General features: G+C 47.4%; 1 protein-coding gene and 1 long non-coding RNA gene across 3 annotated transcripts in view; both read right to left on the bottom strand.

The window, feature by feature from the left end:
• MDGA2 (MAM domain containing glycosylphosphatidylinositol anchor 2) overlaps positions 1-17,402 on the bottom strand; it is a 192,261-nt gene that overhangs the window by 12,738 nt on the left and 162,121 nt on the right. For both annotated transcript variants that reach the window (XM_086892409.1, XM_023927218.2), the window contains 2 exons: positions 8,136-8,313; positions 5,686-5,706 (listed from right to left, as the gene is read on the bottom strand). In XM_086892409.1, coding sequence (XP_086748535.1) covers positions 5,686-5,706; positions 8,136-8,313 — 199 coding nt within the window. The remainder of the gene's footprint in view (positions 1-5,685; positions 5,707-8,135; positions 8,314-17,402) is intronic.
• On the bottom strand, positions 108-5,679 carry LOC147652809 (uncharacterized). The gene is made up of 2 exons (XR_015287855.1): positions 2,912-5,679; positions 108-2,649 (listed from the first exon to the last, which is right to left on the bottom strand). It is a non-coding gene; the product is annotated as an uncharacterized LOC147652809 (long non-coding RNA).

Below are 17,402 nucleotides of genomic sequence, written 5' to 3'. Positions count from 1 at the left end.
AGGGTCATCAGTTTGTGCTGGTGAAATCGAAATGATATTTAAATCTTTTTGTAGAGCTCCTCCTCACACATTCAAATTCATACAGAGGTTTTTAGAGGTGCTGTCTCTTTTTACATTTCTAAAAAGCTGGGGAGAACAGAAGCATTCCCAGAAAACATGAAAAATGGGGGGAAAAATTGTGAGAAGTGGGTTAATGTGGTTTAGGAATAAAAGACAGCAGTGTTTCAAATTGTAAACATTATCCCCAAGTGGCATCTCCTAAATTATCCTTCATTTCAATAGGGATGGGAAAGAGGAAGTGGATAAAATAAGACAAAAGAGCTTTGGGATAGACATAAAGGAAATCTCTAAAAATCAGGACATGGCAGCACATGGAGGGATATCAGGAAGAGAATGATCACAACAAATTCCTGGGAGGAATATCTGAATCCCTGTGGGAAGGAGAGGCGACTGTGTCACGTCCTGGACACACCTCCTGGATTTTCATTGAGATTTCTGTGATGTATTTGAAGAAAGTGGCAAACATGCAGCTCTAAAGAATACAAATTGCTCAAGAGGATTCCTGGGATTGTCTCCTGCATCCCATCTGAGCTGTGGGAGCCCAGTGATCCCAGTGATCCGCCCCGCTGGGTTACCATGGGATGAGAAATTCCTCCTGTAATTTAAGAACCAAAACAAAGCCCAGCTTGGAGGTTCAGGTCTCGCTCAGAGCAAAACGAGGCCCCGTGGAGTAAGACGTGCAAAAGCTGAATTTCACTGCATGAACAATTCCTGCTGAGTTTACTCTTCCTGCAAAGTCCATTGATTTATCTGAGAAAAGAAGGAAATCTCCCTTCTCCAGGGAGGAGGCAGCTGCCTGCACACGGTGTCAGCTTGGAGGGGTGCAATTTATATTCATTGGTAGGAGAAACTTAAACTCTGGCTGTCAGGGGATTGCTCATCCCTGTTAAACTGAGAAGGTGGATAAATGTTTGCAGGTTTGGGGTTTTGGGGAGCTCTAAATCCACTTAAGCCACTGGAGCTTCCCTGTTAATCAGTGAGGAGAGAGGGACCTGGAGCTTAGTGCTGCAACACTCAGGTAATGCTGCAGGCTCAGAAATAAGCTTGGAAAATTCCCTTCAAACCGCAGGATGTGCTCGGAGCTATTTCCAAATATTCCTGGTTCTCCTCCCGCCTTTCCAAAGAACAGCACGAGGCCACAGGGGTCCAGGGTGGATCAGGGAGAAGGCTGGGAGGGATCCCTGCTCAGCCCTGGGCACATCTGGAGTGCTGTGTCCAGCTGTGGGCTCCACAGAGACCTGGCACTCCTGGATCTGCTCCAGAGGAGGGATGTGAGGATGAGGAAGGGCTGGAGCATCTCCATGACCAGGAAAGGCTGAGGGAGCTGGGGCTGCTCAGCCTGGAGAGGAGCCCCAGTGGAGTGGGGGCTCAACCCTGGCTGTCCCTGTCCATCCCTGTCCATCCCTGTCCATCCCTGTCCATCCCTGTCCGTCCCTGTCCGTCCCTGTCCGTCCCTGTCCGTCCCTGTCCGTCCCTGGGCTCAGGGAGGGGCAGAGCAGGCCCAGGCTCTGCCCCAGCCCCAGGCTCTGCCCCAGCCCCAGGCTCTGCCCCAGGCCCAGCAGTGGCACCAGAGCCATGGGCAGGGGCCAATCCCAGGAATTCCCCCTGCACAGGAGCAGAACTTCTGCCCTGGGCAGTGCCCAGCCCTGAGCAGAGCCCAGAGAGGGGCTGGAGTCTCCTCCTGGGATATTCCAGAGCCACCTGGACACACTCCTGTGCCCTGGGCTCTGGGATGGCCCTGCTGGAGCAGGGAGTAGCCCCAGGGACCCTCTGGGGTTTCTCCAGCCTGATCCATCCTGGAATTCTGTGCCCCTCCAGAACTGCCAGTATAAACCACAATCCTACAAAACCAGGTTATCACTGGAATGCAGATCCCAGAAACTTCCTTGGCTATCAGCTCCTCGAGCTGCTTGATTTGGTTTCCCAGTAAATCCAGCAGATCCTCCAGGAGCATCCATTCCCTAAAGCACAGCTCCTTCACCGGCTGACAGGACCAAGATCCTGGTTATCCCTGGTGACCTCTGTGATGGGAGCTGGTTTGGGACCAGTGAGGGAATTTCTGGCTGGGCTGGAATTGCCAGAGCAGCTGTGGCTGCCCCTGGATCCCTGGCAGTGCCCAAGGCCAGGCTGGACATTGGGGCTGGAGCAGCCTGGGACAGTGGGAGCTGTCCCTGCCATGGCTGGATGGGATGGGATTCAGGTCCCACCAACCCAAAGCAGTCCCTGATGCTTTGATGGTTCCATGGTTCCACCCAAACCCTGCAGGAGAGAAGTTGGAGATCGACATCTCCATCTTCATCCCAAGACTGGGAAGGGAATTCGAAGACCCGGCCAAAACTCTCGGAATACACCAGGACTCAAACGAAGCTCTCTGAACAAAGTGCCAGCTGTGCCTCTCGCCTCCAAGAATTCTTCTTACACCACCTGAGCTCCAAATTCTCTTAGTTTACCCCACATTTTGTGGATTTTTCTTCCACCTCCACTTTTGCATCTTCCTGAAGCACAGAAGTTGCTGCTTCCACACAAAGGGATGAAATGAAAAGGCAGAATTTAAGTGAAGGAGAAAAGTTTTGATTCCCAGATCCAGTCCTGGAGCAAAGGGAACAACAGAAAGAATTTTAAGCCATTCAGCACTTTCTGCATTGCCCCTCCCATGCCTTAAAAGCTGCATTGACTTCTTGTGCCCTCAGAGCTTCATTAAGAAATTCCACATCAGCAGAATAAAAAATTTTTTCCTCAGGTGAAGAAAAAAAAATTAAAATAAATATTCAGGACAGAGGGGGAAGAAAAAAAAAAAGAGTCAAAGTTTGCCTTTTATTTAATAGTCAAACATTGATTTCATGTGAAATACCTTGGAAAAGGTTAGTGCTAAACGTTCTTGGCACTGAACACTCTTTAAAAAATGAGGGAAGAAGAAAAATGGGAATAAAGCTCTCCAGGCTTTTCTCCATACTTTTGTAGGAGCATTTAAATAGATCTGCGTGGTCTGGATCTGTTAATTAATGAGCAGGAGGGCAGGAGGAACAAGCAGCTCTTCCACAGGTGCTCCAGCCACGGCCCTAACGATGGTGCTAATTAACATTAATGAGAGTGGTGGTTTTTGTCAGGGCACATGGCAGCTCTGGAAGTGGATTCAGGTCGTTAATAATTTCCTTGCCAATTAAGGCAAAAGCTGAAGCTGTGCTGGAGGTGAGACCCTTCATTGTAGTGTGGATTTGTGTCGTCTATTCCCATAAAATCCAAGTTGGATGTGAGTCCCGAACATCTTCTCTCTCCTGTTATTCAGGGCTGACCTCTAATTGTAGAAATTGATCTAAAATCCTTCTGGTTTGCATTAAATGGTTTCTGTTAGGTGGGAGAAATTGGAGACGTGAGGCTCCACCTCAGAGTTAAAGTCTTTTGATGCTTCTTGCTTGGGTATCGCAGAGATTGCACCAAAAAGAAGGATTTAGGGAATGGGATTATTCCAGAAGTGAATCAGGAAGGGCATGACTTCAGTTTCCAGTCAGGAATCTTGTCCTCTTCATTCCCACAGCATCAATAAAACCAGAAATTGGCCCAACAGCTTTAGGAGCAACAGAGATTTTGTAGGAAGCACAGAAAAGGGAGATGGGAAGGGACTGGAGAATTGCTGAGGGAGCTGGGAAGGGGCTGGAGAATTGCTGAGGGAGCTGGGAAGGGGCTGGAGAATTGCTGAGGGAGCTGGGAAGGGTCTGGAGAATTGCTGAGGGAGCTGGGAAGGGGCTGGAGAATTGCTGAGGGAGCTGGGAAGGGGCTGAGCCTGGAGCAAAGGAGGCTCAGGGGGCCCTTGTGGCTCTGCACAAGTCCCTGGCAGGAGGGGACAGCCGGGGGGGTCGGGCTCTGCTGCCAGGGAACAGGGACAGGAGGAGAGGGAACGGCCTCAGGCTGGGCCAGGGGAGGCTCAGGGGGGGCAGCAGCAGGAATTTCCCCATGGAAAGGGCGCTCAGGCCTTGGAAGTGCCCAGGGAGGTTTGCAGTGCCCATCCCTAGAGGGATTTAATTCCATGTGGAGGTGGCACCTGGGGCCATGGGGCAGTGGTGGCCTTGGGGAATGGCGATTGGATGCAGGCCGGGATCTCTTTCCTACCGAGGAATTCCGCTCAAAAAATCTTCAGGGAAAACCAGCAAAGCAGAATTCTACCGTGGCTTTGGCCACCTGAAAGGAGTGACCCTGGGGACCCTGCAACTTTGGTGGAAAAACTTCCCCATCCCTCCCTTGAGCTGACACATTCCTTATTCCCATTTGGATGCCACCCACATTCCATCATGATCCTACAAGACTTTTGGAAAATTAGTTTGAGATCTTAAAGTCCTAGAGGAGCGTGAGGCACTTGGGATTGTATTTTTTCTTCCCATCAGAGCCTAGATTTAATGTATTAATTAGCAAGGGCTTCATTCCCTGCTCGTTAGGCTCCATGGGAGAGGTTCCTGCAGCTCCTGGGAGCTTTGAGCTAAGCCCTGCTTAATTATTAACGTGTTGGACAAGATCTTCTGCAAATACATTTAGAATTTACACAAAGGCTTAAAGCTGAGTCTGAGGGAAGGAGCAGAGCCTGCTCCTGCCTGCAGGGAAAAATGGGAGACCTCATTCCTTAGGCAGGAAATAATTTTGGGATGTGCTATTAAAAACAAGAATATGTTGTAACAAAAAATATGGATTTGTTTGGGTTTGGGAGAACATGATGGAGTAAGGAGAGGTGGGACTGTGGGAATAGGGTGGTTTTACTGCAATGTGCCAAAGCTCCGTCTCCTGCCTGGATGTTTGCAGGGATTTTCCATGAAAATGTGAAAGAACAAAGTGTGACTGAAGCCTTTTCCAGCCTGGGACATCCCCGATCATGGCAGAGTTTGTGTTTCCAGCCGTGCCTGGGGAGCTGTGTCCTGAGGATTTGGGGAGAGCCAGGATTCACTTGGGGTCTCCTCATTTCTCTGCAATGAATCCGCGATTCCTGAACCTCTGTGGGGAAGAACATCCTTCTTTTTGGTTTCAATCTGCCCTAAAAAGCATGGAGATAACTCAGGAACCACAAGGAAGGCTCTGGGGAGACCTTAGAGAACCTTCCAGAGCCTGAAGGAGCTCCAGGAGAGCTGGAGAGGGACTGGGAGCAAGGGATGGAGGGACAGGACACAGGGAATGGCTTGAAGATGAAGGAGGGTAGATTTAGATGGGATATTGGGAAGGAATTCCTGGCTGGGAGAATGGGGAAGGATGGGCTGGAATTCCCAGATTTGCTGTGGCTGCCCCTGGATCCCTGGAAGTGTCCAGAGCCAGGCTGGACAGGGCTTGGAGCAGCCTGGGACAGTGGGAGGTGTTCCTGCCCTTCCATGATCTCCCACAGCATCCCCAACACCTCCTGAGCTGCTCCAGCACAGATGGACCTGAATTTTATCCCAGGAATATTTTCCTTTGGATGAACTCTCTGGGGCAGTGAGGAAGAGGAGCTGGAGCTGTGATTTTCCTTCCTTTTTCCTCGTTGGAACAAGAGGAATCACAAATGACACCTCCAGGTACTTCCTGCCACCCGTGAGCTGCAACTGGAAGTAAAATACTTCAAATTTGCATTTGAAATGCAAAGACAAAATAATAAATACTCTGAATACTTACGGAGGTGTGGATTCACTGGAGCTGGAAAACAGAGGGAAAATAAAATTAATGCAATTAATTTGTCAATTTGCAGATTATCCTAAATTTCCCCTTATATTATATTATATTGAAATGAATCTACTTCACACCTTTTTAAGGGTGGAAGAGAGTGAAATCCAAACCTTCACAATATCCTAATGGCTTGGGTAATGGATGAGCACGGGAATGGCTTCCCAGGTTAATCCAGAGGAATCTGTGCAGTGCTAAAACCTGGGAATGGGATTGAAGGAGGGATTCTCCTGTGGCTGTCTTTGCAGAAGGATAAATTTGAGGATGGGTGATTTAGGAAAAGGCCCTCCTGCCACAGCCCCACACATGTGGGAAGCAGAAGGAGGATGAGCTCAGGGCTGGAACTGAATTTTATTCACAGAAAAATCCAAAATTAAGTTTTATCTCCAGTTAATGGGGACATCTGGCAATGCCAGAGCACCACTCCAGGTTTTCCTGCTGCCTTTCCTTGCTTTAATCCCAGCCTAAGATCCAGCCAAATCCTAAATTCAATCCGGAGTTTCCAAGGCAGCTCTAAATTAGCACCACTTTACCTGAAACACGAGCAGTGATTTGCTCCGGTGTCATCTCCCTGAGAAACCCAATTTTTACATCTTTCACCTACAAATTACCTCTGATTCTCCAAAAAACCCTCAATTTTACGGGATCCCTGAGTGATTGAGCCTGGAATTAGCTGCAATTTCTGGCAGCTGCATTGACTGAGGCTTGATTTGTAACTAAATGCAGGGGTTTGGATGGAAAATCTCATCAGGTGTCACCTCCAGTCACACCATTGGGATTGCTCCCAGCAGAGCAAAACCAGCTCTGTGTGCCACACTGAGGCACGAAAGCAGACAGGAAAATGAAGGTGGTTAAGCTGAATTTATCCAGCTATAGACCTGGGGGGAAAAAATCCTGAAAAAAAACAGGAAAAAAACCCCAAAATTCCCAATTTTGGAGCAGCACAGCTGCAGGACAACGTGTGATGGCTGAGGAGAGGTTGCTGTGTGCACATCACCGAGGATGAATTAACCAGGAAAGGGAATTTCATGGATATTTGAGGCCCTAAATTCCCAAAGCTGGCTGAAATGCTTGGAAAATCCGTGCCTTTCTCAGGGTGGGGCAGGCCCTGCAGGGAGGGAATCCCAGGGTGCTCCAAGCCCTTCCAATCTGGCCTTGGACAATTCCAGGAATACAGGGGCAGCCACAAATTCCCTGAACCCGTGCCAGGATTTTCCCCTCACCCTAAAATATTTTTTCCTTAGACCAAAACTGAATCTGTTTTATTTAAAACCATCACTCCTCGTCCTGTTGGTCCAGCTCCTAAACCAAAATCTCTCCCTAAATGTGACGCTTCCAGAATTCCTTGTTTGCCACCATCTCCCTGTGATGAAATTCCCGCTAAAACGAATAAAAATTCCCCCTAAACACATTCCATTCCATCCCAAACTGCTCCAGGATTCTCCATCCTCCTCTTTAAGGTCCCTCTTGTCCTTCCATTGCAATTTTTTAAGAAAAGAGAAAGAGAAAGAAAAAGAAAAGAGAAAGGAAAAGAGAAAGGAAAAGAGAAAGGAAAAGGAAAAGGAAAAGGAAAGGAAAGGAAAGGAAAGGAAAGGAAAGGAAAGGAAAGGAAAGGAAAGGAAAGGAAAGGAAAGGAAAGGAAAGGAAAGGAAAGGAAAGGAAAGGAAAGGAAAGGAAAGGAAAGGAAAGGAAAGGAAAGGGAAGGAAAAAGGAAAGAAAGGAAAAAGGAAAGAAAGGAAAGGGGAAAGGAAAGAAAGGAAAAAGGAAAGGAGGAAGGAATTTGGTTATTCATGAAATAAACACCCCAAAATGGGTATTTGGAGGGATTTAATAGAGGATTGAATTTCTGGGAATATGGGAAAGAGGATGTATGGATACTGTGTTTTCTCTGGTTACATTTCAGTGGATTAATCTTTGTCATGGTGACCTTTTAGGGGGAAATTTATAAAGCCCTTCCATTATTTCTTATATAAATTTATAGATTTTATAACCTTGCATAGGAGCACAAACAGTCGCTGTTTTTTAAAGGACAATAATTCACATTAAAATAAAAACTGCTCATTCTGGGGGGAAAAAAACCAACTTTGTTTGCAGATTTTTCTTCCAAACTCATCCTTCAAAACAAGAGTCAACTCTACATCTGCTGTTTGATGAAACTGGCGTTGATTTATTCCAATTTTCCCTTATTTCCCACAAAAAGATTGGATGCGGTTTTGGCTGTCCAGAATTATTTTGGCTGGGCATTTTTTGTTGTTACGAGAGGTGAGGATTTTCCTCTCTCCCCATTTCTCCCTTTCCTTTTGGGACGACCAGAGATTATCCCAGGACTGGGAACAACCCCACCCTTCCGGGAGACCCGGAACATTCCCAACGCCGCATTTCCCTGGATTTCGGATCCTTACCGCTGTACTTGATGACCCGGATGGTGGAGTCGCCCTCCCCGAAGCGGGTAATGGGCGTCAGGCGCACCTCGTAGGCCTCGGGCTTGATCAGCTCCGTCAGGTTGTAGGTGATCAATTCCCCCTTCTGGATGTTCCCGTTCACCGTGATCTCCTGCTCCCACCAGCGCTGCTGCCCGGCCTGCAATCCAACGGGTTCAAAGGTCAGAGATTTGGGGATTTGGCCTCAATTTAGAAAGCACAGCAGACCCGGGCAACCGCCAAAATTCCAAGAGAATCAATGAGGAATACAACGAGGGGTTTAAGTTCTGGAATTAGCCCACCATGGAATATTTCTGCAACAAAGCACGCCAAAAATTTGGAATATTTCTTCCAGAGACCTCCTCCCTGCTCTCTGCCAGCTGCCCATCCTCACCCTGCAGAAATCCAATGGCACCTGGATGTGTTTTGGGGCAGGAAAAGTGCGGGAGCAGACACTGGGCAACCTTCAAAATTCCGAAAGGATTAGAGGTACAATGAGGAATGAACTTTCCGAGTTATCCCACCGCGGAAAATTTCTGTAACAAACCACACCAAATATTGGGAATATTTCTTCTAGAGGTCTGATGGCTCTTGGATGTGTTTTGGGGCAGGAAAAGTGGGGAGTTTCCCCATTTCCTGAGGATTTGGGAAGCTGACCAGGCAGGGATTAGAGCCAAGGACCAAGGGCTGGCTTGTGGTGACCCAGAAACACCCATCGGGTCCTGTGGCATTTCTTACATTTAAAATTCTCCATTTCTTTGAAAATCTGATTTTTACACTTAAAACTGGTTTGTCAAGAAAGATCTGAAAGATCTTTATTTTTCCTTTCAAAATTGCTGTCCTGGAAGCCTGGAATCCAAAAGATTCAAAGGTCAGAGATTTTTTTGGGATTTGTCTCCACATTAGAAAGCAGAGTGGAGCTGGGCAACCTTCAAAATTCTGAAAGAATTAGAAGTGAAACAAGGAATGAACTTCCTGAGTTATCCCACCACGGAGAATTTCTGTAACAAACCACACCAAAAATCAGGAATATTTCTTCCAGAGAAAGAAGAGCTTCCAGGCTCTTGGATGTGTGGAAAAGTGGGGAGTTCCCTCAATTCTTGGGGGATCTTGGATGCTCACCAGGCAGGGATTACAGCCAAGGACCGAGGGCCAGTTTATTTCAAGTTTTAAAAAAATAAATAAAATTAAGCTTTTTAAGCCACATTTTTATGTCATTATGCCAATGATATCTGCAAAGTAAAAATATTCCCTATTCTTTGGCTAAGGAACCACAGGAACAGATTTCCCAAAGAATTTCAATAATTAATGATGGAAATTCACAATTATCCAAACAAGACGTGAATTTCTATTGAATTCAGCCTCTGCTTTGAATTCTTGCCCTTCCTTCCAGAAGCAATAAAATCTCCATTATTTTCTCCTTTTGGAAAGGAAAACAATTTGGTTTTTCCTTGCAGGATTATCCCTCCAAAGCCAGGGTTGGATATTGATATTTCTCCATAGGAAGCAACACAGATTTTGATTTTTATTTTTTTTTTCCCCTCGCAATCAACACCAGCTCTGGTCTAATCCTTATTTTTCTCCATGGAAACCAGGGGGGAATAAAAAACCCAAAACAACAGAAAATTGTCTCTGTGTTGGATGGAAAACAAGCCTGATTTTCCAGCTCTGCTGTGGAATAAATAAATATATATTATATAAATATGTAAGTATATAAGTATATAAATATATAAACACAAATATATAAATTAAGAAATTAAGAAATGTGCAAATAAAAATATATAAAATAAAGATATTTGATCAACATGCATCAATAAAATTTGAAATATGTCAATATATCAAGATACAAATATATAAATAATAAATATATAAATATATTGATTTAAATAAAGAAATTCAGGATCTGCCACATCCAACTTTGTTTTTCCCACCTGGAAAGCCAACCCAGCATTAGAAATGAAGCCATAATTCCAGGAGCTGCTTCCCAAATTTGGGAAACACCAACAACCTGGGCTGAAAAATATGGAAATAACTGAAAATAAATGGAACCCAGGACATCCTGAAAAAAGGATTTAATTCCTATACCGTCTTGGGGTGCTGGAAACTCCAACACTGAACTGGAGATGCTCCGATTCCAAGCTGGAAGCAACCAAGACTATTTCCCTTGGAGATCTGGGAATCACTTCAGCTCCCCTGGAAGGGAAAGAGCCAAATCCTCATCCCCACTTCCCAAAATTCCTGGTGCAGCTGATCCCTAACACTAAGCCTGTGCTGTTTTCCATGAAAAAGCCAAGACTGAGGCTTCCAAGAGAAAATCCACAAGAAACAACCATAAAACACAATCATGTGCCTCAATTCCTATGTCCAGAGCTGGAATATCCGTAAGAACCAGGATTTGGTTGGAAAATTAATTTTTGAAGGGAAAAAAAGTCTCATTATCGAAGCCCTTTCCCTCACAAAGAATAGGATGAAACTCAAGTGGGGAATTGGCTTTGGCCAAGTTGGAATAACAATCTTCCAGTGGTTTGGGAATATTTATGAAGCTCCAAGGAAAGAAGGGAGCAGTCCCTGGGGCATTTATTTGCATTATCTTGTAATTAATTAAGCAGGGAATATCCACTCTCAGGCAACTTGGAGCACAGGAGGTTTCTCTGGGACAGGACTCCTTTTTTCCTTGGAATATTTAGGAATCTGTGTGTCCAAAGGAGATAGAAAAACAAAAGGGGGCTGTAAATGAGGGAAGATTTTTATTCCAGAAGGTTGGAACCACCCTGGTGCTGCCAATAAAAGGAGGTTTATTCCATGTCTTTTGCTGGAAAACACTATTTTCTTAAAGCCCTGGAATTCTGGATTTCCTGAGGAGTTGATCCTCTGGGATGATTAAAGATTGACTCCTCGTGTGCTCAGATATGTTCATAAAAAATAAACAGCTCCTGACTGTGTTGTTCGTGGCCTATCGATTCCCAGCACAAATTCCTTCATTGACTCCACTGGACAAGAATCTCTTTAATTAATGACAACCTTAATTGATGACAAAAAAACATAATGACAAAGTCAATTCATCCACTGGATACTCCATAAAAAAACTGTGGCGGTGTTTAAAGTAATTTCTTTGACATTTTTAGCCACACAGATTGATTTTCCTTAAAAAAAAAGAGATTTCTTTGGAAGTTTTGTATCTGAAATTGGGCTGCTCGGCTCATGGACAAATATTCCATTTGTGCATCACAGAGGGAGAATTCCTAGGAAGTGTTTGTGTTATTCCTGCTTTTCCTTCTTTGTTCTGACTGGAATATAATCAGAGTTAGCCAGGTGAGAATATAAAATTGAGGAGTGGCTCCTGCGTTGTCTTCATTCCCAAGGATGGATTTGGAATGACTTGGTGAAAATATCTGGGATTCAGACAAGCTCTAAAGGATGGTCTGTTCTTGATGGCAGAGAATCATGGAATATTCTGAGTGGGAAGGGTTCCCAAGGATCCCAGGATCACCCAGCCCCACCCTGCCCTGCCCAGACCCCCCAACAATCCCAGCCTGGGCATCCCTGGCAGCGCTGCCCAAACACTCCTGGAGCTCCGGCAGCCTCGGGGCCGTGCCCATTCCCTGGGGAGCTTTTCCAGAGCTCATTCCACCCTCTGGGGGAAGAACCTTCCCTGATCTCCAGCCTGAGCCCCATCCCTGGCCCAGCTCCAGCTGCTCCCTGGCTCCTGTCCCTGTCCCAGGGAACTGAAATGGGAGCTGCCCTCGGGAGGATGATGAAGACCACAGAGAGGTCTCCCCTCAGTCTCCAGCTGCACAACCCCGGTGCCCTCAGCTGCTCCTCTCACAATTCCCCTCATTTTCCCTCATTTCTCTCTTTACTGAATATTGTCACAATCAGCAGAACCCCAAACCCTGACGTGTGTCTCCGTGTGGAGCTGCTCCTGCTCCCTGCTCCCCTGCAGAATCCCAGTTCCTGTGGATCCAGTTGGGACCAACAGCTCAAACCCAGCCCGGACTGGGCAGCTGAGGCTTGGCTTGAGCAGGGACAAACTGATCCAAAGTGTCCCTAGTGGGAGTCAGGCTCAGGGAACTGGAGAAAATTCAGATGTGCCAACAAGGTTTAGGATGGATTTCAGGGAAGGTTCTTCCCCCAGAGGGAGGAATGAGCTCTGGAAAAGCTCCCCAGGGAATGGGCACGGCCCCGAGGCTGCCGGAGCTCCAGGAGCGTTTGGGCAGCGCTGCCAGGGATGCCCAGGCTGGGATTGTGGGGTCATTCTGGGCAGGGAAGGAGTTGGGCTGGATGATCCTTAGGATCCCTCCAACTCAGGATATTCCAGGATTCCCTGATTTGGCAGTTGCATGATAAATCTCTTTCCCTGCCTTTCTGCTCTAAGGCCATTTAACAATGGGCACAATCTTTACCATTCCTAATCCAGGAGAACAATTAAACCATTCCTAATCCAGGAGAACAATTAAACCATTCCTAATCCAGGAGAACAATCCTGGTCATGTAATCGACTTTCTTCTTGCAGGATTATATCAACAATCCTCCTGGAATTGCTCTTCCCACTCATTTTTGTATTTCATTATTTTATAACGTTTATCGTGTTGTGGAATTGACTCTCTGTGATACATACTTTAAAAAAGTTCTCTTTTCCCTCCTTTTTTTAAAGAAACTAAAATTCCCAGGCCTTTAGGAATAAGGAATGTGGAATCCAAGGATGCAGAGTGTTTTTAGATGAGGCTTTCATGGGCTACAGATTGACAGCTGCGAAATGCAGGTGTCAGAAACAGCTGGTCCTGAGCCAGATTTATTGTCTGCGATCCCAAGATGAAGGAGATGGGAGCACCTCAGGGAAAGCTGGGCTGAGGAAGCCACGGAGCCAACCATGAAATCCTCGTGGAAAACAGCTCCGGGTTTGGAGGTGGAGTGGGAAATGGAGAGAGGGATCCTTTGCACCAGAGTGAAATCAAACTCCGGCTCCCAGATCCGCTCAAACCGGCAGAATTGGGATAGGAGCCGCTCTGCCTCCTGGAGCTCCATCGAGGGATGAGAGCAAATGGTCTTGGAAGCTCTGGATTAGGACACTTCAGTCTGTTTTGTGAATCAGGGGGAGTTTGGGGGATTGCAGAACTGGGAGTGGAATGAAGTTTCCTTGCTTTGAACAACTTTAAATACAGGGATGGAGAGAGGGACTTTGGATAAAGGCCTGGAGCGCTGGGACAAGGGGAATGGCTTTAGACCGTGAGAAAGTAGGGATAGCTGGGATATTGGGAAGGGATTCCTGGCTGGGAGGGTGGGGAGGGGCTGGGCTGGAATTGCCAGGCTGTCCCTGGATCCCTGGCAGTGCCCAAGGCCAGGCTGGACATTGGGGCTGGAGCAGCCTGGGACAGTGGGAGCTGTCCCTGCCATGGCAGGGGTGGGATGGGATTTGGGTTTTCAAGCCACAACATTTTGGGATTCTGGGATTCTTTACTCAGAAAGACAATAAATGTACCCTCACTCCCTTCATCCATAGCCATTTATCCAGGGCTAGGGGATCCGAGCTGTGGCACCGACAGAAAATTCCCATCTCTGTTTTCCAGCCAGTGGCCACTCAGCCTTCCCAGGAACCCCTTCCCAGGATATTTGAATCCACCTGGCCCTGCTCAGTGCTGGGTGACAGCAGAAGTTAAAAATCCACCCAGCCCAAAGGGTGACCAAGAGGAAGCTCCAGAGCTGTGCCCTGCTCGGGGCTGTTGGAAGAGATTCTCATTCCCAAGCCACGGACGCCGCAAGCTCCCGGGGCTGGGAATAAAGGAAAGGTGGGAGCTTGAATCTTTTATGTAACAAGCTGGAACAAGCTGCTCTCTGGTTTACAGGGAGCAGCTGAATTTTTATGACTCCTTCACAGCGGAGCTGTTCCTTTTCTAGGCCACGGCGGCTGCGGGGACGTGGCTGTCACCCGCCGTCACCTGCTGAGAGCAGCCACCGTGGAGATCAGAGCTGCACACCCTTCCTGGCTGCTCTGGAAAAGTCTCCCTTGCTCAATTCGCTTTCATCCTGCTGACAGGAAATATCAGAGAGCTGGAGGTGCCCGCCTGGCGCTCCTCGGATGCTGGGAGCCGCTAAATGTTGTCGTTTATTGGGAAGAAATGGGAATCTGGCCTTGGGGATGGGCAAAGCGTGGGAAGGAAACATCTCCACGTGGTGCCAGAGGGAGCCAGAGGTGGTTGGAGCAGCTGCAGGGACGGAGCTGCTCTGGGATCTCCAGGTGAAGCTCATGGAAAAGCATGAGGATATTCATGGCTGCTCCAAACTGAGCTCCATGAAGGGGAGGTCCAAAAGTGGTTTTGTCGGGGTGGATAGACTTCCAGGAGCAGAGGAACCCTCCAAGGGGAATTTGGGACCATGTTCTGGAAAACATTTTCTTGGAACAAGCTGCCCCAGGAAGAGCTGGAGTTGCCATCCTGGAAGTGTGGATTGGGGACATGTGGAGGCCTTGGCAGTGCTGGGGAAAGGTTGGATTTGCTGGGCTGAGAGGGCTTTTCCAACCGAAATATTCCATGACCGGACACTTAATAAAATCAACTCCTGGAGTGTTGGTGTCCCCAAAGGCTGACCAGGGAATACACACAGGGGTGCTTGGAAAAGGAAAAAAAAAACTTGGAAGAATCTGGGTCGCTGATTCCAAAGCCAAATACAAAAATACACCATTGAAATGCAAAAAGGAAATGCAAAAATGCATCCTTGGAACGCATTGCTGCTGGAATATTCTTCAGAGGGCTCTTAAGGAGATGGAAAAATGTCCCTCCTGTGCAGGAATGTCCTGTCAGGCCTTGGCACACTCCCAAGGAAGCTGAGGGTCAGCAAATCCAGGCAGTTCCCCCGATGGGACACCAAAGTTGTCTCCATCCTTCAGGGAGAGAAGGGCCGTGCCCAGCAGGGCCCCTGAGGAATGGGAATTCCCTGAGCTCCACACTCCCTTTTCCATAAATGCTCCATGCAGGAGGATTTGGAACCTCCTGAGCTGCTCTAGGATGCAGACCAGGTGTCCTGGCAGCGTCACATGTCCCGGTTTTATGGCTGATTCCTTTGGCCACCAAATAAATCCCAAAGCACATCCCAGTGTGCCGCTGATGGATGGTGTGAGGTCCTGCCCGGAAACTCAGAGCCCAAAGGCTGTCAAAGACAGGTCCAGGGGTTGGACTCGATGGGTCCCAGTGGATGCCTTCCAGCTCCTTTTTCCATAAATGCTCCATGCAGGGGGGGTTGGAACCTCCTGAGTTGGTCTAAGATCCAGACCAGGGGTTCTGATGGTGTCACATATGAATTTTATGGAACATTCCCCACGGACACTTGAGGGGACCTTAAATCCCATCCTGGATGTGCAGGGACAGCTCCCACTGTCCCAGGCTGCTCCAGCCCCAATGTCCAGCCTGGCCTTGGCCACTGCCAGGGATCCAGAGGCAGCCACAGCAAATCTGGCAAATCCAGCCCAGCCAGCAATTCCCAATTCCCAATATCCCATCCATCCCTGCCCTCTGGCACTGGGAGCCATTCCCTGGCTCCTGTCCCTCCATCCCTTGTCCCCAGTCCCTCTCCAGCTCTCCTGGAGCCCCTTCAGGCCCTGCCAGGGGCTCTGAGCTGTCCCTGGATCCTTCTCCTCTCCAGGTGAGCATTCCCAGCTCTCCCAGCCTTTCCCCACAGGAGTTCCAACTGCCAGCTCTGAACTCCTTAAGGCAAAATGAGGAGAAATTTTATTTTCAGCATGATCCATAAACATTTCCCTGATCCACCTGAAGCTTAGAACCGGTTTTAAGTTGGCAGGAGCAGACCTGGTCCAAACCTCACCTTGCTGTTTGCAAATGCAGCCTCAGAGCTGTGAAGAAGCAGCACAGGAGGAATCAGCCCTGAAAAGTGGAAATTGGGAATCACAACCATTCCTGCTCTAATTTAATTTCCCAAAGCCAGGAGCATCAATAAAAAACGTGTCCCTGCATGTCACAGTCTCTTTTTCTTTCCTTTTTGGCCAAGCTCTCCCTCCTTCATTCCACAAAAAACAAACAAAGCCTCTTTAGATTTCCAAAATCAATGCGTGCAGGGAAATCTTTGGGACAGAAAATATTCCCTTGGAGGAGGAAGATTAAAATCCTTTATGGGAACAACGTGAGGAATATTCCAATAAAAACATGGAGCTCCAACTCTCTCTCTCTTGCCTCGCTGAATTAATTGCTACAAATGTAATTTTTGTGACTGTTTCTGAAGAAAAGTTTCAATATTTTTCATGTCCCAGAGCAAATCCAATGGATTTGCTGAAAATTCCCAGCTTGCAAACGTCTTCCCCTCTGGAGCAGATGTGATGATCCCCATCATCCTGAGAGAAGGAATCTGCAGAATTCCTGCAGTGTGCTCAAATAAATCCATTTCTCCTGGGGGATTTCAGTTCCCACTTTCCCATCTTTCCATTCCCACTCCAGAGGCAGAAAACTGACAATTCCTTGTTTTTGTGACTCCCCTCCCCTCCTGACCTGTCAGCCAAGCTCAGTTATTTTATCAGATGCTATTTATAACGTTATCCGTGATGGTTTTCTTGGAATTCTCCTTAACCAATGCTTGGAATTCCAGAGGTTTTCCCTGTGTCCTGCTTTCCCAGCACTGAATCCCTCTCTGAGGCGGGAATTTCTCTTCATTCCCGTGACAACAGAGAAGCGGGATGTGACAGGAATGTGTCACACGGTTCTGTGACTCAGCCAGGATCAGTGGGATATTGGGAAGGAATCCCTGGCTGGGAGGGTGAGGAGAGGCTGGGATAGAATCCCAAAGAAATGGGGCTTTGGGGAAGAAAAATGGGAATATTTGGATTAGGCTGGCGCAGAGTAACTCCGTTAATTCCATAAACAGATAATTAAAATGAAATTAAAATGAAATGGGAAAATCAGCTAAAATTCCTAACACAATTGATTCCATTAGAAATTCCTTTCCTTCAGTGAGTTCTTTCCAGAATTTCCCGATTTGTCTCAGGGCCTGGGAATCCCGGAGCAATCCAGCAATGCCAGGAGTTGCATAAACATGGATTAAAAATCCCCGTTTTCATCACTAATTCCTTGGATTCAGGACGATCCCAACTCCAGCCCCCTCCAGGCACCAGAGCCCTTCCCTGGGCGTGTCCCAGGAACTTCCAGGGAGGTTGTCCAAGCACAAATCCCAATAAACAAAATGCTTAAATTGAGGATCTGTTTTTCCAAAGCTCATCCCAGTGGGAAATCTGTGGGATAACAAACTATT

The sequence above is a fragment of the Cyanistes caeruleus genome, chromosome 6 (assembly GCF_971803275.1).
Source record: "Cyanistes caeruleus chromosome 6, bCyaCae1.hap1.1, whole genome shotgun sequence".
Lineage (NCBI taxonomy): Eukaryota > Metazoa > Chordata > Aves > Passeriformes > Paridae > Cyanistes > Cyanistes caeruleus.
Note: the sequence above shows the minus strand (reverse complement) of the source record. Positions and strands in the feature narration are given on the sequence as shown.